Below are 25,952 nucleotides of genomic sequence, written 5' to 3' on the forward strand. Positions count from 1 at the left end.
TGGAGGGCAGAGTTTGCCTATGCCTGGACTAGGCTGCCTAGATTAGGCCACGGAAAGTTCTAGTGTGGCCACGAATATCCCTCTATTTGGAAAGGCGAGCTGTTTGGTGTGAAATAGGGAAGGGGGCATCCTTTCAGAGTCAGAAATCCCATCGGATGCAGGCAGACAAGCACAGTGAAGTTCCTTATCATACTTATTTCATACTGAACTGTGGAAGGGACACTCAGAAACAGCACATAATACCATCGACGTTGTCTGGGTCCACTGAAGAGCTGTCTGCCCCCACAGAAAAGGTGGAAATTGCCCAGTAAAAATAGTCTTTTTACTGACTCCATCCCACAGGCTCCCTCACTGTTGACTTCCCTCATTGTTCTTTGGTTTCCATGGTTACCACATCTAGTCAGCAGCCTCTCTTCCCACATTGTCTACTACACAACAGCTGAGGGAAACAAAAGTGGGTGTTCCCTAGACCTGGGTCAAGAGACAAGGCCTCATAGTTGCTGGCTGTGGTACCTGCGCAAGCTTGTCTTTTGAATGCACCGCCTGGATTTGGAAAAGCATTTTTCTGGTGATGCTTCTATTTTTCCTTCTGAGATTTCGGCAATATTGCACTTTCTCTCTTAACTACGGCAATCTTTCATTTCTCTCCTCTCTACATCAACCTCCTTCAATCCAGAAAACATACAGTTTAGAATGGGTGTTCAAGATCGCAGGTGGTTTTTCCCCTTGAGTTCTTTTCAATACCTTCATGTTCCAGTGTGGGTAGTTTAAAAAGAAAAAAAACAGTAACCAAGTATACTTTTCCTTTTACCTTACTTTTCAGGTCATGCTTAAATAGAAATGGTGATAATAATAATATTATTGTGGTAGCTTTCATAAGGGCCCAATTCAAAATGGTGTCAGGGCTAGGATTGTCATAGTTGTTGAGGTATTTTTTGGAGCAGGGGGGCAAAGTTGTCAAGCTTTTTAAAGTTTTGCCCCAAGTTGTTGAGACATTTTTGAGGTATTTTTAAGAAAGTTCGCCAAAATCTACAATACCAACATGGCAGTTGCCTTACCTCCAGATTTTCCAGGACATTTTTGGTGATTTCTGCCTGGACGCAGTTTTTGACAGCCAAATCCCAGCTATCTAGACATATGGCAACCCTAGTCAGGGCAGGATATCTAAGGGGACTTTCTTGTCCCATAAGAAATTGCTTAGTTATTGCAAACTTCTATTATTTATTTACTAATTGCCTGCTATCCACCCTAAGCCCCCAGTGCAGATTACAGCAAATAAAAGGCAATATTGAATATTCAAATTAAAATATTAAAAACAGGTTTGTTTGTTTTTTAAAAAAACTTACCATCAAAGAAATAAGGTGGGGCCAAAGCTAAAGAAATGCACCTCTAGAGAGGCATTCTTCTCTAGTCTTATCTGAGTGTCCAGCTTCACCTGGCAGTAATTTCTACACTTTTATTGTTTATATGCCGCCCATCTGGCTGGGTTGCCCCAGCCACTCTGGGAAGCTCCCAACAAAGTATTAAAAGCAGGACTGTCTTAAGCATATGCGGTTCTGGGGTGCAAAGATCCGCCTGCCCCCCCCCGGTTGCTCAGTCCTAGGCGCGCAGGAAGGTGGAGCCGGCCGGCCGCCTCAGCGTCTCGCAGCCTCGCTCCCCCCAAACTCACAGCGCAGAGCCGCCCACAGCAGAAAAGCCCCTCGCGGCGCTCTGACTGACAGGTGGGCTCTTCCCCAGACTCAACTCTCGGGCCCCGGACTCTTGGCCTGGCGCCCCTGAGAGCCCGGTGCCCGGGTGCCCTGCACCCTTAGAGCCTTTGGGTAAGACGGCCCTGATTAAAAGCACAATAAAACGTCAACCATTAAAAACCTTCCTGTTATGTACTGAGTTGAATAGGATCCAAACTGCAGCAGTCTGATTGGTCCTAGAACAATAGGATCCAAAAGGCAGCAGTCTGATTGGTCCTAGAACAATAGGATTCAGAATGCAGCAGTCTGATTGGTCCTAGAACAATGCAGCAGTATGATTGGTTGGCAGGAACTACCCAATCATACTCCAGATAGAAGTGAATCCACAACCTGATTGGCTTACAGTAGAATTCCGGAATTAGCCAATCATGTGCAGCCCATTGTGTAAATAATGTATATAAAGCAGATACTTTGAGGGGACATTCATTCATTCCTCCTCACCACTATGAGCTGAATAAAGAGCATGAAATCACTTCGCGACTCTGAGTATATTTCACTTCCCTAAATAGGGCTGCCTTCAGATGTCTTCTAAAAGTTGTATAGTTATCTATCTCCTTGACATCTGATGGGAGGATGTTCCACAGGGTGGGTGCCACTACCAAGAAGGCCTTCTGCCTGGTTTCCTGTAGCTTCACATCTCACAGTGAGGGAACTGCCAGAAGGCCCTCAGAGGTGGACCTCAGCATCCGGGCTGGACGATGGAGGTGGAGACACTCCTTCAGGCATACTGGCCTGAGGCAGTTCAGGGCTTTAAAGGTCAACACCAACCCTTTGAAATGTGCTTGGAAACGTGCCTTGTTAAAGGTCAAGGAATATACTACTCGGGCTCTGTGTTTTAGTCCTATCTTCACAGCAATATTTCTGTTCCAACAACCCATAAACCACTTGATTAACTCACATGCATTACATATTCTCTCTCCCTCTTTTTTTTTAAGTATTTAGGAAACAATAGAACAGAAAAAGAGGCAATATGATGCTGAGACCACTGAAAAAGCAAGTGCTTAGGAATGAGCAAGCAGATGAGGCAACTTATTTAGCCCATCTAGCTGCGCAGAGAAACGCAAGTGCCTTCTTTGAGAAGTACGAGCGAAGCGAGCTTCAGGAACTACTGACCACTTCGTTTTGTAGCTGGCTGGCAACCAAAGATAACTTGCGCCAAACGTTGGACCTCCCCACTGGGCTGCTGAGACAAATGAAAAGCATAAATGTCCCAACGGCTATTTTTCTAACACCCGTGGAGCCTGACTTAGAGTTGGACTGCAGAGAAATCCATCAGATCATCAGAGAGTTGTCTGTTGGGATTTACTGTCTGAACCAAATTCCGTCCATCAGTTTGGATGCTAATTACGACCAAAGTACTTCTTGCTCCCTCCCTCCAGCATACTTTGACACGCGAATCGGACAAATGTTGATCGCCGTGGATTACATGCTGAAAGCCTTGTGGCATGGCGCATACATGCCCAAAGAAAAACGTGTCAGATTCTCTGAACTGTGGCGTTCTAGCATGGATATTGACGCAGACGGCATCCCTCAAACAGAAAGAACTGCCTGTGCAGAGTTCTGTCAAGCTGGTAAGATAGGGTTGCCATATTTCAGGAGGCGAAAATCCAAAGCCCAGACAAAAAAGTTGCTGCCTAAAGTAGAAAATTGTATCTACTCATACTAGTTATAAGCCCTGTGGCACAGATGAGGAGCATCCAAATTCTTATCTGCATTGGCAACACCCACCAAAGGGTGCCTTGGAATACTGCTTGCTAAATTTGGGTGCCTGTATTTAAAACAGAAGTAAATGGGAATTTAATAGTTTCCAAATTTCTTCTTGACGAAAATCAGCACTATTTCTCTAGAAACAGAGGTTCCAGAACTCCCCATGAATGCCTCCCTTGTTCTCTTATAATGGCAATGGCGCCCATCTGAGAGGTGCCAGAACTGAATTCTGGTGAGTTCCGGCTGAAAAAAAGCCCTGACAAAAATTAAAGTAAGGATGAGTAAGGAGTTCTCTTGACGTGCAAGGTTATCCTGTATGATTTAAAAAGCCACTTCTGTGAACTTTTATTTGTGTTAGATTTTTTTTTACATACTAATTACAGTTGTTTCACTTGCGCGCATATATATATATACATGTGTGTGTGTATATACATGTAGGTAAAAAGGTATGCGGGTGGCGCTGTGGTCTAAACCACTGAGTCTCTTGGGCTTGTCAATCAGAAAGGTTGGCGGTTCGAATCCCCGCAATGGAGTGAGCTCCCATTTCTCTGTCCCAGCTCCTGCCAACCTAGCAGTTCGAAAGCACGTCAGTGCGAGTAGATAAATAGGTACCGCTGCGGCAGGAAGCTAAACGGCGTTTCCGTGCGCTCTGGTTTCCATCACAGTGTTCCGTTGTGCCAGAAGCAGTTTAGTCATGCTGGCCACATAACCCGGAAAGCCGTCTGTGGACAAACGCCAGCTCCCTCGGCCTGAAAGCGAGATGAGCGCCGCAACCCCATAGTCGCCTTTGACTGGACTTAACTGTCTGATCCTTATCCATGTAGGACAGGGAATATCTGTAGTTTAACTGATCTGTTTTTATTTCATATATTTATATATCTTTTTGTGTACATATGTATGATATAGGTCTAATGGATATTTCAAAAGAACCAGATTTCCAAGGAATCTATGAGGAAAACCTGAATGAAGATCCAACGTATGACCCTAACAGTCCAGAGGAAAAAGCATTCTTTATGCAGTTTGCAGACTACATATTTCTTAAGTTGACTTTTGCCACCACAGAGGTTCAGCAGTATGAAAATGTGTTCAAGTTTGATGCAGCATACAACCTTTGTAATGCGATAAGGATGACTGAGGACAGCCTCAGTATGCATGGATACCAGAGGCTGCAGCAGAGGCTAGCTCTTCAACAAAAACTTGTGAAGAAATACCTAGAAAAAAAGGTCGAGATCCGGAAAAACATAGCATATCTAAAGCTAATGAGTTTTCTTATTCCATTTATTATCAATTTAAAAAGGAAAAATAAAATCCCGAATTTAAGTCGGCTTCTTCAGCCATATTCAGGTAAGACTATGTTCTGTCCTTTTGCTGAGAGATTGCTTTTAATCCATGAACAAGTTATAGGCCATATCTGTAAGAACAATCATACAAGCCCCTTAGGTAATGGTAAAGGACCCCTGACCATTAGGTCTAGTCGTGACCGACTCTGGGGTTGCGGAGCTCATCTCACTTTATTGGCCGAGGGAGCCGGCGTACAGCTTCCAGGCCATGTGGCCAGCATGACTAAGCCGCTTCTGGCGAACCAGAGCAGGGCACGGAAATGCCATTTACCTTCCCGCTGGAGCAGTACCTATTTATCTACTTGCACTTTGACGTGATTTCAGACTGCTAGGTTGGCAGGAGCAGGGACCAAGCAACGGGAGCTCACCCCGTCGCGGGGATTTTAACTGCCGACCTTCTGATCGGCAAGCCCTATGCTCTGTGGTTTAAAACCCACAGTGCCACCCGCGTCCCTTTACGAGCCCCTTACCAGTTGTCTAAAATGGTACAGTCCTGATTCAGGTTTAACAGCTCATTGAGAACTAGAACCGCTTTTTTAAAACAAACAAACAACTTTACAATCAGTCCAACCAGCAATGATACATCACACACAATCCACATTAGACAACAGTAGCAAAAATGCAAGGAACGCTTAGTAAACAAAAACAAAAAGACAGGCAATCAACATGACATGCTTGTATACCCTGCAATGGACTAAAACAAATGAAATTTTGTGTTAACAAAAGCATACAAGAGGCAATGCACCTGAAACGTACCCTCCAACATTTCTCTGATAAAAGCAGGGACGTCCTTTTCCATAATAATAATTCTACTATTTATTAACCAGGCAGAGGGCCTTCTCGATAGTGGTGCCTGCCCTATGGAATGCCCTCCCATCAGATGTCAAGGAAATAAGCAACTATCTTACTTTTAAAAGACATCTGAAGGCAGCCCTGTTTAGGGAAGTTTTTAATGTTTAATGCTGTATTGTGTTTTTAATATTCGGTTGGGAGCTGCCCAGAGTGGCTGGGGAAACCCAGCCAGATGGGCGGGGTAGAAATAATAAATTATTATACCCCACCCATCTGACTGCCTTGCTCCAGTCACTCTGGGCAGCTTCCAACGTATATAAAAATATATAAAAACATAAAACATTAAAAAACACTTCCCTATACAGGGATTTCTTCGGATGGTTCAGGGGCTGGATAACTCCAGATCCTCAAACATTTCTCTGTTGACAATAGGGACATCCTAAGGAAAAGCAGGACATTCCAAGGTCAGATCAGAAACTGGGACAGTTTTCCGTAAATCCGGGACTGTACCTTGAAAATAGGGACACTTGGAGGGTCTGCTAAAATTAAGACACCAGACTCCCTCCAAATGAATGAATAACAGTTGATTGGGGTTCCATGTGGCAAGAATTAATAAAGGAAATAAAAGGGAACCAGTCACCATGGAATTTGTTCCTAATGAACAAGAACTGGAACTACTTCTTAATCCAAAATGTCAATCTTAATGTCAAAAGAGTACACTATGGCTCTCCACCATACATTTAAAGCAATATTATACCACTTCAGATAGCCATGGGTTTCCCCAAAGAATAATCAGAATTGTAGTTTGTGAAGGGTCTTGTGAGGAGACCCACGTTCCTCTCATGGAGATACAGAATGGTTTAACAATCAACTCTTCCCAGGGAACTCTTACGTAGCATACTCTTTTTGTTAAGTTGTGGGTGAACATATCAGACCACACAGCGATTCTTCAAATGTTGTTGTTGTTTAGTCGTTTAGTCGTGTCCGACTCTTCGTGACCCCATGGACCAGAGCACGCCAGGCACCTCTGTCCTCCACTGCCTCCCGCAGTTTGGTCAAACTCATGCTGGTAGCTTTGAGAACACTGTCCAACCATCTCATCCTCTGTCGTCCCCTTCTCCTTGTGCCCTCCATCTTTCCCAGCATCAGTGTCTTCTCCAAGGAGTCTTCTCTTCTCATGAGGTGGCCAAAGTATTGGAGCCTCAGCTTCACGATCTGTCCTTCCAGTGAGCACTCAGGGCTGATTTCATTAAGAATGGATGCGTTTGATCTTCTTGCAGTCCACGGGACTCTCAAGAGTCTTCTCCAGCACCATAATTCAAAAGCATCAATTCTTCGGCGATCAGCCTTCTTTATGGTCCAGCTCTCACTTCCATACATCGCTACTGGAAAAACCATGGCTTTAACTATACGGACCTTTGTTGGCAAGGTGACGTCTCTACTTCTCAAGATGCTGTCTAGGCCTGTCATTGCCCTTCTCCCAAGAAGCAGGCGTCTTTTAATTTCGTGGCTGCTGTCACCATCTGCAGTGATCATGGAGCCCAAGAAAGTAAAATCTCTCACTGCCTCCATTTCTTCCCCTTCTATTTGCCAGGAGGTGATGGGACCAGTGGCCATGATTCTTCAAATAGCTCTTGTTTATTCACAGGCCAGGACAGAACTGAACTGAAGGGCTCAATCAGCCTGCTTATATAGAGCTCCAGTACCATGTTACTGTAACAACTTTCTAAAACTGTCCAATCACTGAACGTCACTTTCAATCCTTCATTTGCATAACTATCTACAGTATCCCCCTGCTGGCCCAGGGTGAGAACTTCAGTACATAACACTTTTGACACCAACCAGTCCTTATTATGTGATGAAACTACGGGAAATCTGCATTTTTGAAAGTGCTGCTTAAAGTTTGGGCATATAATTTTGTATTATTAGTAATGTCATTCATTCATGTCATTCACTGAGAGCAGTGGCAGCTGCCTTCTCCTCTGTGTTAAAAACCAGTTCTTCCTTTTTGTAGATGACAAAGTCAAAACGGAACGTGAGCTGCCTCCAATTTTGCTCGGACCAGATTTTAAGTGCCAGCATTTTGTATACACCCAGAATCAGTATTTCCATCTCCATGGTGGCATTGAATATGATGTTGGTACTCCTTCAGTTGAAGACCTTTCAGATGAGATTAAGGTACTAAATCAGAATTTTCGAAATAATTTAGCCTGCAATAAGGAGAGATTGTAGGGGTTGGGGATTTACAGCATATGCACTATACCTTTTAAAGCTCATTCGAAGCAGAGTCTCCCTCAAAAGAATTCTGGACACTGTAGATAATGTTAAGATTTGCTGGGAAATGTAAATCTGTGACAGGTAAAGCTACAGTGCTCAGAATTCTTTGAGGGAAAGAATTTGCTTCAAATGTGCTTTAAAGATGTAGCGTGGACACCGCCTTAAGTCTCCTTATCACAAAAACTCTTCCTACCACTAGCTGGGTCTGGTTCAGCAGCTACAACCTCTCCAGAAGACAGGCCATCTAACCAGTCATCTATGCCCTGGTACCTCTTTTTCAGATTTCTGTAAAATGTTCCATCTGGGGCCGCCTTTGAAGCTGGTTTGGATGCTTCCCTTGGTACTTTCTTGTTCAGATTGTACCTCAGAAAAATGTCAGAACGGATCGGCTAGTTGCCAATTCACTTTGGAGCCTGCTTGAAAGTACCAGTGCTCCCTTTTAAAGCCCTAAGTATACCTGAAGGAGCGTCTCCACCGCCATCGTTCTGCCCAGACACTGAGGTCCAGCGCCGAGGGCCTTCTGGCGGTTCCCTCACTGCGAGAAGTGAAGTTACAGGGAATCAAGCAGAGGGTTTTCTCAGTAGTGGCACGCACCCTGTGGAATGCCCTCCCATCAGATGTCAAGGAGATAAATAACTATGCAACATTTAGAAGATATCTGATGGCAGCTCTGTTTAGGGAAGGTTTTTAATGGTTGATGTTTTATTGTGCTTTTAATACTTTGTTGGGAGCTGCCCAGAGTCAGACAGGCAGCATATAAACAATAAAATAAAGATTATTGTGGGGGCCTTCTCTCAATGCATGCAGAGGGGCCAGCGTGGTGTGCAACGGTACATGTAGAAATTACTGCCAGTTAAAGCGGGACATTCAGATAGGACAAAAGAAGAGTGCCTATCTAGAGTTGCATTTCTTTACCCAGGGGTATAAATGAATTATTATTATTATTATTATTATTATTATTATTATTATTATTACTACTACTACTACTACTACTACTATTAGCACCTAGGATGGGTGAAAGGAACAGCTTCTCCTATATTCAACAGCCTGTACTTTGAAGTAATCCACCGAGGCCCATTTCTCTGCACCTTCCTTGTTATATTTAGGCATTTGGCAAGTAGAGAAGGGCCTTTTGTTGTGGTGGCCCCATGATGGAAAGCATGCACATCCTCTCCTGCTAGCAACTTTACATTCTTTCAGGCGTTAAGCAAAACAAAAACAAAAAAACACCTCTCAGAGATTTGAAGGGACTCTCTAAGCATTTTAAACCTTTTAGATCTGAGTACCATTTTGTCTGCTAGTTTTTTATGATTATTGTTATTGTTTATTGCAATTAATTGCTTTCAATATCAGCATTGTAAACTCCCCTGGTGTTATTCTCAAGCAAAGGCAGTATAAACATATTTAAAGTGCATAAATAATTATTAAATGACACAATGAAAGGTAAATTGTAGGGAGTGATTGTCAGCTTCCTTTTACTCAGAGCAGATCCATTGAAATTAATGGGTCTAACTTAGTCGTGTTCATGAATCCCAATGAGCCTGAGAAAAAAAATAAATAGTTTAATACCACCCTTCAGTTCTGATTTGTTTCAAGAAAATGTATTTTACAAGGGAATACATTTATTTTTATCTGTATTATTTTATTTTAAAGAGCATTTATTTTGAAGAAATTCAGCATGTAATCAGCATGTAATCGCAAGAACAGGACTGTTGTAGAATTGTAACCTCACATGTTATGGGTTGGTAGTCAAATAACTTTGGTTCTTTGATTTTATGAAACTAAAAACCTGTTTCCACCATGTGCCCAGACAGTATTTGAACTTGTGTTTCTCTAACCATTGGGTTTTTCAGCTCTTCTCAGCTCTTAGCAGATTTTGAGCCTGCATATTTTACTGAAAATTGACAAGATGCTTTAACTACTTAAAGCAGTGCTTGGCCTTGATACAGGAAGTTTTAAGGGCTTTGCAAGCATAAATAGGGTCTGTTGTTTTTAACATTAAATATAGGCTGCCTATGACGAAATGCATACATGTGCAGCAAATCACCTCGCTCAACTGTTGGACCCAGATGCACCCTATAGAGAACATTACCCCATACCAATAATGGATTTTCAAGGCAAGAGGTAAAGAGCATGTGAGATGCTTTCGATTGAGTTTTTGGAAACGTAACACTAGTTAATGGTTGAGAGTCAAAAAGTGGCTCATACCTAAGTGCCAATAAACACTTGTGTACGTGCAGCAGATGTTACAGTATGCAAAATAATAATGGATTAGAAATAAGTTTGCTTTAAAGACATACTGACGATTGAGCACGGATGTTTATTATTTATTCATCGAGATTTTTTATTCTGAATGCAGAATTGAGCTTTGCTGCTTTTAAAAAACAAATTATTTTGACCATAGCTCATTGTCCACTGTGCATTATCATAAAGGGAATCCAGTCACGTAGTGAAAATCTTGTAGATGGAATCCAGTCTGGCATAAAGCATGACACAATCATATTTTCTGTGCTTCGTCTTAGTCCTTTAGTCTAAACTAGGCATAGGCAAACTTGGCCCTCTAGATGTTTTGAGACTACAATTCCCATCATCCCTGACCACGGGTCCTGTTAGCTAGGGATCATGGGAGTTGTAGTCCCAAAACATCTGGAGGGCCGAGTTTGCCTACAGTGCACTTCTACTCTATCAAATGTTTCCACCCCACCCCCCCAGACCCCAGCACCACCTTTGTTCCATCTTTTATGCCTAGGTTCTATTCTTTCAGGCTTAGGGAGACATAACAGAGATCTTTACAGTGCCCAGATACTAAAAGGTAAAGGTAAAGGGACCCCTGATCATTAGGATCGACTCTGGGGTTACAGCACTCATCTTGCTTTATTGGCCGAGGGAGCCGGCGTACAGCTTCCGGGTCATGTGGCAAGCATGACTAAGCATAGCTGTCAACGTTTCCCTTTTTTTAAGGGAAATTCCCTTATTCCGAATAGGATTTCCCTTAAAAAAAGGGAAAAGTTGACAGCTATGTGACTAATCCGCTTCTGACGAACCAGAGCAGTGCACGGAAACGCCATTTACCTTCCCGCCGGAACAGTACCTATTTATCTACTTGCACTTTGACATGCTAGGTTGGCAGGAGCTGGGACCGAGCAACGGGAGCTCACCCCGACGAGCGGATTCGAACTGCCAAGTCCTAGGCTCTGTGGTTTAGACCACAGCGCCACCCACGTCCCTTTTGCCCAGATACTAGAGCAATGTTAAAAGGATACTACAGTGGTACCTTGGTTCTCAAATTTAATCCATTCCGGAAGTCTGTTCCAAAACCAAAGCGTTCCAAAACCAAGGCACGCTTTCCCATAGAAAGTAATGCAAAATGGATCAATCCGTTCCAGACTTTTAAAAACAACCGCTAAAACAGCAATTTAACGTGAATTTTACTATCTAATGAGATCATTGATCCATAAAACGAGAGCAACAAACAATGTACTGCAGTCACACAATCAATCAATCAATCAGTAGCTGAACTGGGTTCCACACAGTCACAAAAACAAAACAAAAAGAGACGCAAAACCAAAAACGCAAAATAAATAGCAAAAACAGACAGACCTCAGCATAACACTCAAAACGGAAGCCTAACACTCAAAACGGAGCACATTCGGCTTCCGAAAAAAAGTTCCCAAACCAGAACACTTACTCCTGGGTTTGCAGTGTTTGGGTTCCAAGTTGTTTGAGTACCAAGGTGTTCGAGAACCAAGGTACCACTGTACAAATAGTGTGGTGCAGTGGGTTGAGCGTTGGGCTAGGATGATGGTGAGACCCAAACTGACACTTGAAGCTCACTGGGGGACCTTGGACCAGTCACACTCTCTTACCCAAACAACCAGGGTTGTCGCAAGGATAATTTTTGAAGAGGGTATGCTGCTGTATGCCATCCTGAGCTACTTAGAGGAAAGGCAGGATTAAAATGAATTATAATGGTATGCCATTGTCCAATTTAGACAGGTGTACACAACCTGCAGTCCACTGAGCTAAATGCAGCTACTACTGCTTGATTTTTTTTAATAAAGTCCTATACATAAGAACCTGCTGAACCAGGTCAAAGGTGTCCACCTAGTCCAGTATCCTGTTCTCACAGTGGCCAACCAGATACCCATGGGAAGCCTGTAAACAGAACATGAGTGCAACAGCACTTGTGTCTCCCAGCAACTGATTTTGTGTATTGTGGCCTGCCTAGTGTTTAACCACGATCCCAATTTTGCAGTCTCAGAGACAGCAATAAATATATATTTATAAGCCCCTGGTGGACCACCATATTAAGCGATTGGGATGTCTTTGATTTGGTGGGTCAGAAGATTCTCAGGCTCACTTTACAGGCATTGTGAAATATAGGCTATGAAATAATGTGTTAAAATATTCCAGTTTCTACTGTGTGTGTGTGTGTGTTCCCCCCACCCCCTGCATTTTCCAGCTATTATGTAATCGGGATCGAACTTGAACCATTTTATCTGCTTTTTAAGAGCCAGTGGTGGGGAGCCATAAACGAAGTAGTAAGCACACTTAAACCCAAAAGGCTCCCATTAACTGATATTCAAGCAATGGACCAATTCAAGAAAAGATTTGGCTATAAGAAGGCTATTAAATGCAAGGTATGGTTTTTGTTTTTTTTAAGGGAATGGACCCTGTGAGGTCCACCACATTTATGGTCATCTTCCTTTAAACAGCGCTTTCAGAACAGTTTTGCTCCTCTCCCTCTGTCGCTCAAAGTCATGCTTCATTCCAGTTAGAGCAGCCTTTGTGGATGGAGTCAACCCGCCTGCCCTGCTTCTCAGGCCAGGTGGGAAATTTAAGGTTTCCAACCACCCTGTATGAAGCATAGGTTCCCACAAGGCAAGAAACAACGATAACAGCAAGAACATTTATTGAACTAACAGAATTGAACAGCATGGGCAAACAACTGCTTATATACATTTCTGAAGGCCTGGGCCGCTCCCACTCCCAACGTGATTGGCTATCTAAACTTCCAAGCTGCGAATCATGACTCAGAGTTTAAGGGCCAATGGCAGAGGCCCAAATCCTGAAATGTTCTGTGATTGGATATCATGTATTGAATCAAAACACAGGAGCTCAAAATCCTTAGTCCAGACTCAAGCTCAGGCAAACACAGAACACTGAATACATAACACTGTATAATACAGGATCGTCCCATATGATAGTGCCAAATACTATGTCCTGTGCTGATTCAATACAGGATGCAGTTTGTCCCGTATTTCCACTCCCCTGCCCCCCCTTTCTCTCTGCCAAGTTAGGGCTCCTCTCCAAATCTATGTGAAAGGGTGTGTGAAAAGTCATGTATTTAAGCTACGGGTAGCAAAGCTCAGACAGATTTACAAATTCATGCATATCTGTCTCTGTGCATGTGACAAATTCCAGAGGGGCCATCCTGTTAGGCTGCCACAGATTGTAATGGATTGCTTGAGTTATGCACCAGGTGGAAAAGAAAATCGCTCCAATGCCTCTCTCTCCCCCACCCTACCCTGCCCGGTATTTTGCCAGAACAAAGGTGGCAACCTTAGTGGAAATGGCCCAAACAGCCCATTCTCCATTACTTCCCTATTTATCAGACTCCTTGCCGCTTGCCTTTGAGCTTTCTTCTCTGCTATCCTCAGCGAACGCCTGGTTTTGGAGGCGGGTACGTTTTCTGGGAGACACTCCAGTGACAGTGTCTCATTCAACTGCTGCTCAAGCTTTGCCTGTTGAATGCTTTCAAAGTCCTCCTCCTCATCTCCCATCATCTCCCAACTTTTGCCCTCATCTTCCTCTGGAATGTGCCCTCTACCAAACCACTACCGGAATATGAGGCCTCTCCCTCCGATAACAGGACTCTCATGAAGAGTTCGGCAGCAGTCCTGTATCTCAGCGACTCATATCTGCTCATATGAGCATGCAAACAGCAGAGTAAACAAAACCTTGGCTGCGGAAGTATGTAGCATCGCTAATTTTATTGCTATACGTCAAATCAAACCAAATCATAATAAGGAAAATAACAACAGCGTGAGGAGCAGCTCACACAAACATCCTGTCTGTCTGGGAGACAGAACAAAGAGCCTAAAACAAAAGCACAGAGAACGGAAATGCGGTGTCTGAGTTTCCGTTCTCACACTTCCAGAAGAATGGAATGTAAACAGTGTGGATCACGAGATCCAACAGCAATGAGGGGATGAAAAATACTAACATGGAGGTCTATACTAAATGCCCCTTCATCCTCTCTGGAAGACTCCTGGGGAAGTGGTCTCCACCACTTTCCTTCATCTGCCCAGTCCCTGACAGCCAGGCAGAAGCTTCCTGGGCTTTGAGAAGGATGCTGGAGCCCTGCTGCCTGCGTGATGGGAGGACTCTTGGACGTGGTCAGAGCATCATTTCTTCCACCTTAAGCTGGGCAGAAGCTTCCCAGGCTTTGAGAAGCAGGCACCAGAGTATTAATACTTTAATACTCTAATTTACTGGGAACATTCCCCAGTCCCCCTAGTCCACTGACCACATGCCACTGGCAGGATAATAATTTGGCTAAAATTTGTTGAGGGAGGCGGGTATCTTGAAGATTCCATTAAGGGCCTCTCTACATTTCCCCCTATAATTTGAGTACCGAAACTGGCATCCAGTGGTTGGGGCCAAGTCTTCAGTGGCCTGTATACATCCTTGCCCATTCAATCTAACGAACCAGGATGGAACGCATGATACAGAACAAGTACAAAATTATATAATGCAATGCAGAATAAGAGAGACCCTGTGTCTTTCCGCAGTCGGCTGGCCTCAGGAGTCAATTTATCTTGGTACAGAGTTTTAACTCTTCTCTTTCTTTCAGGACATGGTACACACAGCCCAAATCAAAGTAGCTGGAGTGTAAAATCACTGTATTACTATTCTTGTTGTTTTTCTATGTGCCTTTTGCGCGTGTGACATTTAGAGCCTGCCATTTGGCATGAGGGCTGCTGCTGAAAGAGGGTTGGCTGCCATCTTCCTCACCTTCTGCCGCAAGACATCCCTCTCCAGCCTTGCTCTTTCAGACGATCATGGCTACGGTCTTATCCACTATGCTGCTATCTACAACCGTGTGTCAATCATATGTCAGCTGATTAAATCATATCTGACAATCAACCAGAGGCGCAGCATCCCAGTTAGCCAAGGTAAGAAATAGTATCTGCTGAGAAGTTATTAGAATCACAACTCCCAGTGGTCCTTCCCACAAGGAAAGCATCTCCCCTGTCCCCTTTCTTGGTTGTAGAAAAGACTCTGTGCAAGAACCAGAGATATCTAAATCAGGCTTCCTCAAACTTGGCCCTCCAGATGTTTTGAGACTACAATTCCCATCATCCCTGGCCACTGGTCCTGCTAGCTGGGGATCATGGGAGTTGTAGGCCAAAAAATATCTGGAGGGCCGAGTTTGAGGAAGCCTTCATTCACCTTTGTGGAGATCCCTCTTGATTCCAATTTTCTTTTCTGAAGTGTGTGAGCTACTTTATTGCTCCAGACATCACTGTTAGCCCTCATCTGACCTGTTACCGACTCCAGTTCAGATACCTGTGTGGGTGAGCAGGCAGAGCAATGTGGCCCCACTTGGCTCCAGTAGGGGGTCACTTTGGGCTGGGCTGGAGCAGCGGGCTCTGTCCCCCGCCTGGCATACGTGCCCACCCACCCTGGGCATCGGCAACCCACGTTATGCTGCTGTGCTGGACAACAGCTCCCACTGCAGACTGAAATCCAGCAACATCTGGAGAGGAGAACCACATTTTCTTCATCTCTGAAATAACTGTTTGGAGGAGGCTTTTATCAACAGAGTGAGAAGCAGGATAGTGTAGAAAGAAAGAAAGAAAGAAAGAAAGAAAGAAAGAAAGAAAGAAAGAAAGATGCAATAGCCAAATCATAATAAATACATTTTGTTCTAGGGAAACGTCCCCAGAAATCTGATCCAAAGGGTAAGTGATAAATAATTTGTTGTCCTCTGACTTTTGTAATATATATAAGTATACGAAATAAAGTTGTGCTAGCTTTAGGAAAACTAGGGGCTATAAGTTTAAGAGCAAAGGCTTGCAGCTTCTGTAAGAGATAATGCTCTATAGTGTAACTAGAACGGTTCATTCAATGAAATATTTGAGTTAGTGGGAGCTTTGCTCTTGCCATTAAGGGGTGCACAGGTAAGCCCATTCGGAAGAAAATCTCTTCGGAATCCATTAAGCATGTTGCAGTTTTGTAATTTTGTTCCGGGAGTAAATTTAATGCAGAGATTACACTGTAAACACACACACACACATATAAAATAATAATAATTAAAAAGACTGATTGCACTGAAGTCAATAGTATTTCGTCACTGGAAATTCTGCATAGCCAAGAGCTTTGGAACCTATGATATAATTAATCTTAAAATAAGAACCTATGTCTATATATCACACTGGCATGTCGGGATGTCATGCTTGGAGTGATTAAATAAATATGCTTTGTTTCAGGAACAACCAGCTTCCAAGATAAGGATATTGCAGGAGAGAAAAGTGGTGAGTTGCAAAAAACCACAGCATTACTTTTTTATAGTCTACGCTGATGAAAATTATTTAGTTTGTTGCCATTGATTTCTCTTTCTCTCTCCACTAAGGCTGGGCTATATGCTGTTCATATTCAGGGGTGGGCAGAGATTTTGCTATGTTTTCCATTTTGAATGCTACAATGCATGGCGTGTTCGATGCTTGTTAAAAAATCTGATAAATTCACATGCTATTTTTCTAGTGCTGGAAAGAGAAACAATATTGATTCTGTGAAAATTCAGCGTGGTGGGGAGGTGAGAGTGTGAAACTAGGACCTTAGAGAGACTAGGTTTCAAGCTTACTGGGTGACCTTGGGCCAGCCCCTGCCTCTCAGACTAACCTACCTTACAGGGTTGTTGTGGTTTTTAAACGAGGGGGGGGAAGCAAGGACATCACCTTGAGCTTTTTGGAGAAAAGGGCTATAAATTCAACACATACATACATATACAGTCGTACCTTGGAAGTCGAACAGAATCCGTTCTGGAAGTCCGTTCGACTTCCAAAACATTCGGAAACCAAAGTACGGCTTCTGGTTGACTGGAGGAAGCTCCTGCAGCCAATCAGAAGCCGCCGAAGCTGCGCTGGACGTTCGGCTTCTGAAAATCGTTTGAAAACCAGAACACTCACTTCCCATTTTCGATTGTTCAGGAGCTGCAGCGTATAAGTTCCAAGGCATTCAGCAACCAAGGTACGACTGTACACATAAAATAATAAAGGGGTGTTGTAGAAACAGCACTAATATAAAACTAGCAAATAATTATTCAAATACTGGGGGCTCTGCCTTAGATTTTGCCAGCTGAAGTGTACCATGTTATGTACTGACGTTCTCACCCTGGGCCAACAGGGGGATACTGTAGATAGTTATGCAAATAAGGGATCGAAAGTGACGTTCAGTGATTGGATAGTTTTAGAAAATTGTTACAGTTACATTGTACTGGAGCTCTATATAAGCAGGCTGACTGAACCCTTCAGTTCAGTTCTGTCCTGGCCTGTGAATAAACAAGAACTGTTTGAAGAATCGCTGTGTCGTCTGATATGTTCACCCACAACTTAACATACCATGTCTGTGTAGTTCAGGGGTAGGCAACCTAAGGCCTGGGGGCTGGATGCGGCCCGATTGCCTTCTAAATTCGAGCCGCAGACGGTCCAGGAATCAGCGTGTTTTTACATGAGTAGAATGTGTCCTTTGATTTAAAATGCATCTCTGGGTTATTTGTGGGGCCTGCCTGGTGTTTTTACATGAGTAGAATGTGTGCTTTTATTTAAAATGCATCTCTGGCTTATTTGTGGGGCATAGGAATTCGTTCATATTTTTTCCCCAAAAATATAGTCCGGCCCACCACATGGTCTGAGAGACGGTGGACCGTCCCACGGCTGAAAAAGGTTGCTGACCCCGGTGTAGTTCATTCTATTGCGTCTTGTTCCCTCTGTCAGGTTTTGGTCCCACTGCTTTGCACCTATCGGCTCAGTGCTCCTCCGTTGAAGCCCTCCATTTCCTCCTGGCCTTAAAAGCAGATTACGAAATACCCGATGAACATGGGTGGCTGCCTATACATTACGCTGCCTTCTATGACAATGTTACCTGCTTCACAATTCTCTACCGAAAACACCCAGCTTCGTTAGAGTCTGAAACACGAAATGAGTAAGTAAGCAGAAAACAGCAAGGGAATTTACGCCGCCTTGTTTCCTTTTGGAATTCAAGTAAGGAACTCTAAGTATTGTCAAGTTTCAGAGTTCGAAGGTTAGTGATTATGCATAATGTAACACCAAATTGCCCGATCTTGGGTCAATGAATTTGAGACAAGGGTTCATAATGTGCCCATCAGCTGGCTACATAACTATCTGGTCTTACATTTGCCTGCAAGGGAACAGGCTATTCTAGGGTGTGATCATGTTTTGAAATGTTTGCTATGTCGACTTCTAATCAATCTAAAGGTGTACTGTCCCATATCAATAAAATCCTCCTGGAAGAGTCTACTAGGAGCGTGGAGGACCTTCAGATAGCCTAAGAATGCAGTCTAGACCAACACTCACCTTCATGTTCTGGGTTCAAGCCTGGAATCCTTCATAAGAGTCCTTTTTAGAGCAATCAACGTTGCAAAGTGGGAAGGTAAAGAGAGCAAGATAGGCAGGCAAAGAAACTATCCCACCACAGTCCGGTTCAGCTCAGCTGCATTTCTTTTACATGCAATTTGTCTGGAAGGATAAAATAACAATAAATCCTATATTCCAGTGAGTAGATCCCAATGAACATTAGGGCTGGCCAGTATCTGGTTTTCAACACTGTGATATATCCCCAGTTAAACATCACAGTATACCAATATATCATGATGTCTGAAATAAGGATGGAGCTATGTAGAGGCATTGGCTGGCTTCACGGTTTCCCCCACATTGTGATTTTTCCATCGCACATGCACACATCAAGATCCGCAATATGCTGCCAGGTCAAAAATTATGAAACCAGTATCATGATACGGACTTGAAACCAGTTTTGAGTGATATATTGCCCAGCCCTAACACATTTCGTGATTTGCAATATATTGCCAGGTCAAAAACAATGAACCCGATATCACGATATGGACTTCAGACCAGTTTTGGATGATATATCGATATCTCACCAAGCCCTAATGAACATGATAGGGCTTTCCTTATTAGAGAACATAGGGAGATGTGTATACTTTTATTTGTTCGTTTTTGGCCACAATTCTTCATCTACTTTTCTGGGAGTGAATCTCATTGAACTCAGTAGGGCTTGCTTCTGAATAGATGTGTGCAGGATTCTATTGTCCCTTGGCAGCTAGCTTGCAGAAACAATGCCCTGGCTTGCACATAGCTTACCATGAACACATGGATGTGCAGATAGCCAGTGTGGTATAGTGGTTAAGATCGGTGGACTCGTAATCTGGTGAACCGGATTCGATTCCCCGCTCCTCCACATGCAGCTGCTGGGTGACCTTGGGCTAGTCACACATCTCTGAAGTCTCTCAGCCTCACTCACCTCACAGAGTGTTTGTTGTGGGGGAGGAAGGGAAAGGAGATTGTTAGCCGCTTTGAGACTCCTTCGGGTACTGATAAAGCAGGATATCAAATCCAAACTCTTCTTCTTCTTCTTTGGGAAAGAGATCACAGCCAATTTGCTCTTCTACAGTCATAGTTTGGCTTAGCATCTTGTATGACTCCAGGCCAATGGTTTAGCTCTCTCTGGACTAACCGTGAACTATGACCAAGGCTTGTCCTGTATATGAAATAAAATCCATTTCATCATCCTATTTCGCTGAGTATTTATCTGCATCGCAGTGATGTTTCTCCTCTCTCCTACAGAAAATGCTCCACCCCACTTTTGCTTGCGGCTACATCTGGGGCATTAGATACGATCCAGTATTTGTTTTCTCTCAAAGCCAACTGGCTGAAAAAGGACAGCGAAGGAAATAATATCATTCATTTGGCGGTGCTGAACTTTCACACGGAGGTTCTGAAGCATCTGGTTGAGCTGCACAACCCTGATCTTCCGGTTTGGAAAACTCTTGTTGGTAAGCACATCAGTTTGTCTCCCTGCAAAGTGGTTCTAGGTGGCCCTAACTCACTGGGATGTTTCAGTTCATGAGGATGCAACAAGGCGGCCCATGGATGCAACAGGAGGATGCAACAGCCCCCATAGCCCAGTGATAACACATCTGATGCTGTATTATCTAGAGGCAGGATAGGAAGCTGGAGGGAACTCTGGAAAGACTTGTCCTATAGCAGCCCCCACACCATAACAGATTTGTCAGAAGGAACTTTGAACTACCACATGGTGGCAGCATAGGACTCAGCAGGCTGACAAGGAAATATTGGCAGACTAAATGCTTTCTATTAACCCACTCCACCTTTTGAGATAAAGGTAAAGGTAAAGGACCCCTGGATGGTAAAGGACCCCTGGACGGTTAAGTACAGTCAAAGGAGACTATGGGGTTGCGGCGCTCATCTCGCTTTCAGGCCGAGGGAGCCGGCGTTTATCCTCAGACAGCTTTCCGGGTTATGTGGCCAGCAGGACTAAACCGCAACACTTCCAAAAGTAAAACAAAATAAAAATAAAAGCACGCAGTTTTAGCTGTTGAATATGTTGGCCATCAAGTCCTAAAGACCTGGGTATACTAAAATGTTGTTTGAATGAGCTGTACCGCTTCAGGATAATGGTGAAGAGGGATCCCTCTTTTGAATGCCTCCAAGTTTTTAAAGCTTGCTCCAAGTAGAAAAGGAGCTTTATTTTAATGAAGGGGGATATTAAAAAGAAATAAAATCTGCCAACTGTAGTCTGAAATGGTATAATCTAGAGGTTTTCAGTCTGAGTCCATGGCTCCCTAAACCGACTACATTTTTTTCTGCAGCAACCCTTTAGGGCTCAGGAGCCCAGTTACGTCACCCCTTGCCTGCAGAGCTGCCAGCCTCTCACCCTTTTTCGAACACCCTCCCTTGTGGAGTGTTCCCTCAGCCTGTTCTCCCCTCTCCTTGGGAGTCCTTCAGGCAGCTGCAGCTGCAGCCCCTGGTCTCTGAACTGCCCCACCCCTGCCCCAAAGAGAGGTGCCTCCCAGAGGCACCATTTGCCTGGGGAGCTTGTAGCCAGGGCTGCTGCAATAAACAGCCGTGCAAGCCTTTGGGAGGCAGAAACACCAAAGGGCATCAGAGGAGGGAGGGAACGAAAGAGGAACAGCGGCCAGTGTTGCCCGCGGCACCCCTGACCATCATTCAGGGCAAAATGCAAAAAATAAAAAATTCACTGTTGATACCTCATTCTCCAATTGCCCCTCTGAAATATACTACGAGTCGAGAGTGGATTTCATGCTCTTTATTCAGCTCATAGTGGTGAGGAGGAATGCAAATTCCCCTAGAATGTCTGCTTTATATACCGTATTTTTCGCTCTATAAATAACACGCACCCGACCATAACATGCACATAGTTTTTAGAGGAGGAAAATCCGTAGGCATGCCACCCGTAGGCATTCCCTCCATAACACGCACAGACATTTCCCCTTACATTCTAGGAGGAAAAAAGTGAGTGTTATGGTGCAAAAAATACGGTACATTATTTACACAATGGGCCCCACGTGATTGGCTAATTCCGGGATTCTCCTGTGGGCCAATCAGGTTGTGGATTCACTTCCACCTGGAGCTGGATTGGATGGCTCCTGTGGACCAATCAGACTGTTGCATTCTGAATCCTATTGTTCTAGGAGCAATCAGACTGCTGCATTTTGGTGTAGTGGTTAAGAGCGGTGGACTCGTAATCTGGGGAACTGGGTTCACTTCCCCGCTCCTCCACATGCAGCTGCTGGGTGACCTTGGGCCAGTCACATTTCTTTGAAGTCTCTCAGCCCCACTCACCTCACAGAGTGTTTGTTGCGGGGGAGGAAGGGAAAGGAGAATGTTAGCCGCTTTGAGACTCCTTTGGGTAGTGATAAAGCGGGATATAAAATCCAAACTCTTCTTCTCGGTACATAACTAATCCATTCTACCTAGAGCTGCGTCAGAGTTTTGAAAATGTGTTTCCTGGCCATTTATTGGCTGGATAAACTCCAACGAAAAACAATTCTGCAAACTGGAGTTATTGCAAAAAGGTTCAGCTTGGATACATTCTTTGGGGGTAACCAGCAAGTGTCTTCAAATTGCTTTGGGGGTTCTCAACAGGTATGCTGGATTGCAAAGAGCAGAAAAGGAAAGAAATGGCCATACGGTGTTTGGAAGTCCTTTGTCTCGCCAAAGATAATTACTGGAAGTGCATTTTGGATGCAGGTGAGATAAGCAGAAGAAGATATGTTGCTGTCTTTATGCTATAGGTCGGGGTGGGCAGATATTGTTGAAAGACAGTTCCAATGGTCCCTCCCACCACTGGCCTGTCTGGCTAGGGCTGATGGAGTGCAACAACAACTTGGGGTGCCAGAGGTTCCCCATTCCTGCTGTAGGTTTTCATATAAGTATCTGTGCACCAGCTACTAAATGCCCATATAAGTTGATTTCAAGCCTTATGAGGAACAGTTGAGGGAGTTGGGTATGTTTGGCCTGGATAAGAGCAGATAATGACAGCCACCTACAAATATCTAAAGAACTGTCACATGGAAGAGGGAGCAGGCTTGTCTTCTCCTATTCTGGAGGCTAAGACCTAAAACCAATGGCTTCAAGCTACGAGAAAGGACACTCTGACTAAGCATCAGGAAGAACTTTCTGATGGTAGGAGCTGTCTGACAGTGAAATGGACTCCCTTGGAAGGGGGTGGAGGTTTTTAAGCAGAGGTTGGATGGCTATCTGTCATTGATGCTTCAGTTGAGATTCCTGCATTGCAGGGGGTTGGACTAGATGACCCTTCCAACTCCCTTCCAACTCTACTGTTCTACGATTCTAATAACAAGGGGGGGGGGGTAACCAATATAAGCACCCTGGCCAACAAATTAAATGTAAGGCAAACCCACTCAGTCACCCAGACCAGCCATGCAATTGGACAGGCAAGGGCAATAGAGAGGAAAACATACAAGCATCCTGGCCAAAATGGAAGGAAAGCGAGGAGACGAGGGAGAAAGAAAGATGGAGCCACACTCACACTCAGACCTCGCTGGGGGCACGTGCTGGGCACAAACAAATCAAGCACCAGGAGTGGGGGGAAATAGAAGGTTAAATGTAGGTTTTTACACGGAAAAGAGGACACAGCAAGGCAAACCTGGATGCCTGGGTTTTTAAAAGCAGTAAAGCAATGAGCGCACGCAAGCCTCTTAAAGTTAAAAGGCATGCAAGGAACCAGACCCCCCCCCCCGACTCCAAACCTCATGGCTCTTCTCTGTGATGACTCTCCTAGCTGATGACTCGCTACGGGACGATGACGACTGAGGAGGAGGCGGAGCTGGAGCCGCAGCATTAAGCTGCTAAACACGCCCCCCGGAGACACCTGGTTGGCTGCCTCCGGTGGGCGTGGGCGCCAGCCAGGTGAGGAGGGGCGGGGGCTAAGGCCCCCGGCCAGGGGCGGAGCTCGGGCTCCCGCCCACAACCACTCCCCTCTCTTCCAGGGAGGAGAGTCTTAACCAATAAAAGAGATTAATCCAAGCCTGATGTGAATGCATAGGAAGACATAGTACCTCTTCCTTGCATCCTTGCCTTTTTAAAGCAAACTGTACACACAGGGTTGGATCCAGACAAATGTGGTTCCCGCTAAAAACCATCTATCTATCTATCTATCTATCTATCTATCTATCTATCTATCTATCTATCATCTATCTATCTATCATCTATTCTTTTCAAGTTTATACATTTCACTAATTTTATACATTTCACTAATTTTACAATCGTAAAACTTGACTTCCTTCCCCCTCTTTCTGCGGTTCCTTAAATTTTGTTTTTAATATCTTCTGCAGTTCCAAATTAACTTAATTTGCTCATTTACTCATCTTCTTTAAATATATACTCTTATAAAACTGCAGGTAATCTGCCAATGTTTTCATCTGTTTATAATTTATCTAGTTCCCACTAAAAATCAAAGGACTTGAAGCTATGACAAACTTGCCCCATTGCTTTCGGTGCTATACCTAAGCCGCGTTCGGATGACTTATTTTTAAACTGTTATTTATGCAGCACCATCCGTTGCAAGTCCCACAAGGGTGTACTCTAGGAAAGTTCTCTGCTCCTTTGCTCCTGGGAGTAGATCAGCTTTAAATAAAGCAAACTGTTGGAGGCAGCTCTTAACATGTTGGAAGCATCCTCTTCAAATACATTTTTAAATGAAATTGTGAAAGACTGAGTGTACTTGCTGACAGAAACCACTGGGGGCAGCATTCAGCAGAATTAACAGTAGATGATAAAGCCCCAGTTCATAACTGTATGGGGGCTGCAGTATCCTCACTTTTTTGTAGATACCAGCCACATTCAGATGTAACAGTAAACCATAGTTTGTTGTTTTTTTAATAGAATATTTATTGAAATTTTACAAAAACATAAGTTTAAAAAATACAAAGAGAAACATAGTAAAAGAAAAAGATATAAAAAACAAAAACATACAAAAATTCATAAAAAAGAAAAAATAAGAATAAAAATACAAAATACAAAAAAGACAGATAAATAAAAAAGAATTAAAAACAAATCCATTTTTTATACCTTTAAATTCGTTAGCTTGTTTCCTTGACCTCCTCACACCTCCCCTTTTTGTATTCCCAATTAAAATAATCAAGTCAGCAAATCCTTACCCTCTTTCATTTATCTTAACTCTATATCTTAACATATTGTACCTCTATATTTTCAATTCATTTTTGCATATTCTCATAACTTTGTTGCTAATGCCACTTATTTCCAATCCAACATCATTTTTAACATTCATTAATTTTACAGTGTTTCTGAAGATAGTCTTTGAATTTCTTCCAGTCTTCTTCCACCAACTCTTCTCCCAGGTCTCAGATTCTGCCAGTCATTTCCGCTAATTCCATATAGTCCATCACCTTCATCTGCCACTCTTCCAGAGTGGGTAAATCTTGTGTCTTCCAATACTTTGCAAAGAGTATTCTTGCTGCTGTTGTTGCATACATAAAGAAAGTTTTATCCTTCTTTGGCACCAATTGGCTGACTATGCCCAGGAGAAAGCCCTCTGGTTTCTTCAGGAAGGTATATTTAAATACCTTTTTCATTTCATTATAGATCATCTCCCAGAAAGCCTTAATCTTTGGGCATGTCCACCAAAGGTGAAAGAATGTACCTTCATTTTCTTTACATTTCCAGCATTTGTTATCAGGCAAATGATATATTTTTGCAAGCTTGACTGGTGTCATGTACCACCTGTATATCATTTTCATAATATTCTCTCTTAAGGCATTACATGCCGTAAATTTCATACCGGTGGTCCACAACTGTTCCCAGTCCACAAACATAATGTTATGACCAATATCTTGTGCCCATTTAATCGTAGCAGATTTAACCGTTTCATCCTGCGTATTCCATTTCAACAGCAAGTTATACATTCTTGAAAGTATCTTAGTTTTGGGATCTAACAATTCTGTTTCCAATTTTGATTTTTCCACCTGGAAGCCATTTTTTTTGTCCAAATTATAGGCCTCTCTTATTTGATAATAATGAAGCCAGTCTAGCACTTTATCTTTTAATTTCTCAAAACTCTGCAATTTCAGTTTATCTCCTTCTTGTTCCAAAATTTCCCAATATTTCGGCCATTTGGCCTCCATATTGAGCTTTTTCTGAGCCTTCGCTTCCATTGGTGATAACCACCTTGGGGCAGTAAACCATAGTTTAGTGCTACTCTATAGTTTTCTCCTCCTCTGGCACCGCCTCCCCTAAAACCTTGCTGCTGGGAGGAGATTGGCTTGATGGATTTAAAATGGCATGACAATGGATTGAAAAGGATGTTCAAAATAACTTTTATTTAAAAAACGAAACAGAAGCTCTTCTTTTGGGAATTATAGGGACAGAACTACCTAAGTTGTATAGAAATTTATTTACATATGCTACTACAGCAGCAGGGACGCGGGTGGTGCTGTGGGTTAAACCACAGAGCCTAGAAC

At 43.5% G+C, this 25,952-nt stretch overlaps 1 protein-coding gene across 1 annotated transcript in view; it reads left to right on the top strand.

Annotated features, from left to right (window-relative positions):
• Positions 1–376: 376 nt before the first annotated feature.
• The window catches only part of ANKAR (ankyrin and armadillo repeat containing), a 48,009-nt gene continuing 22,433 nt past the window's right edge, over positions 377–25,952 (top strand). Inside the window, exons 1-12 of the mRNA XM_053360269.1 lie at positions 377–568; positions 2,684–3,319; positions 4,362–4,799; positions 7,602–7,765; positions 9,873–9,988; positions 12,327–12,504; positions 14,823–15,042; positions 15,802–15,831; positions 16,360–16,404; positions 17,866–18,073; positions 19,753–19,961; positions 22,096–22,200. Coding sequence (XP_053216244.1) covers positions 2,719–3,319; positions 4,362–4,799; positions 7,602–7,765; positions 9,873–9,988; positions 12,327–12,504; positions 14,823–15,042; positions 15,802–15,831; positions 16,360–16,404; positions 17,866–18,073; positions 19,753–19,961; positions 22,096–22,200 — 2,314 coding nt within the window. The 5' untranslated portion in view covers positions 377–568; positions 2,684–2,718. The remainder of the gene's footprint in view (positions 569–2,683; positions 3,320–4,361; positions 4,800–7,601; positions 7,766–9,872; positions 9,989–12,326; positions 12,505–14,822; positions 15,043–15,801; positions 15,832–16,359; positions 16,405–17,865; positions 18,074–19,752; positions 19,962–22,095; positions 22,201–25,952) is intronic.

The sequence above is a fragment of the Podarcis raffonei genome, chromosome 1 (assembly GCF_027172205.1).
Source record: "Podarcis raffonei isolate rPodRaf1 chromosome 1, rPodRaf1.pri, whole genome shotgun sequence".
Classification (NCBI taxonomy): domain Eukaryota; kingdom Metazoa; phylum Chordata; class Lepidosauria; order Squamata; family Lacertidae; genus Podarcis; species Podarcis raffonei.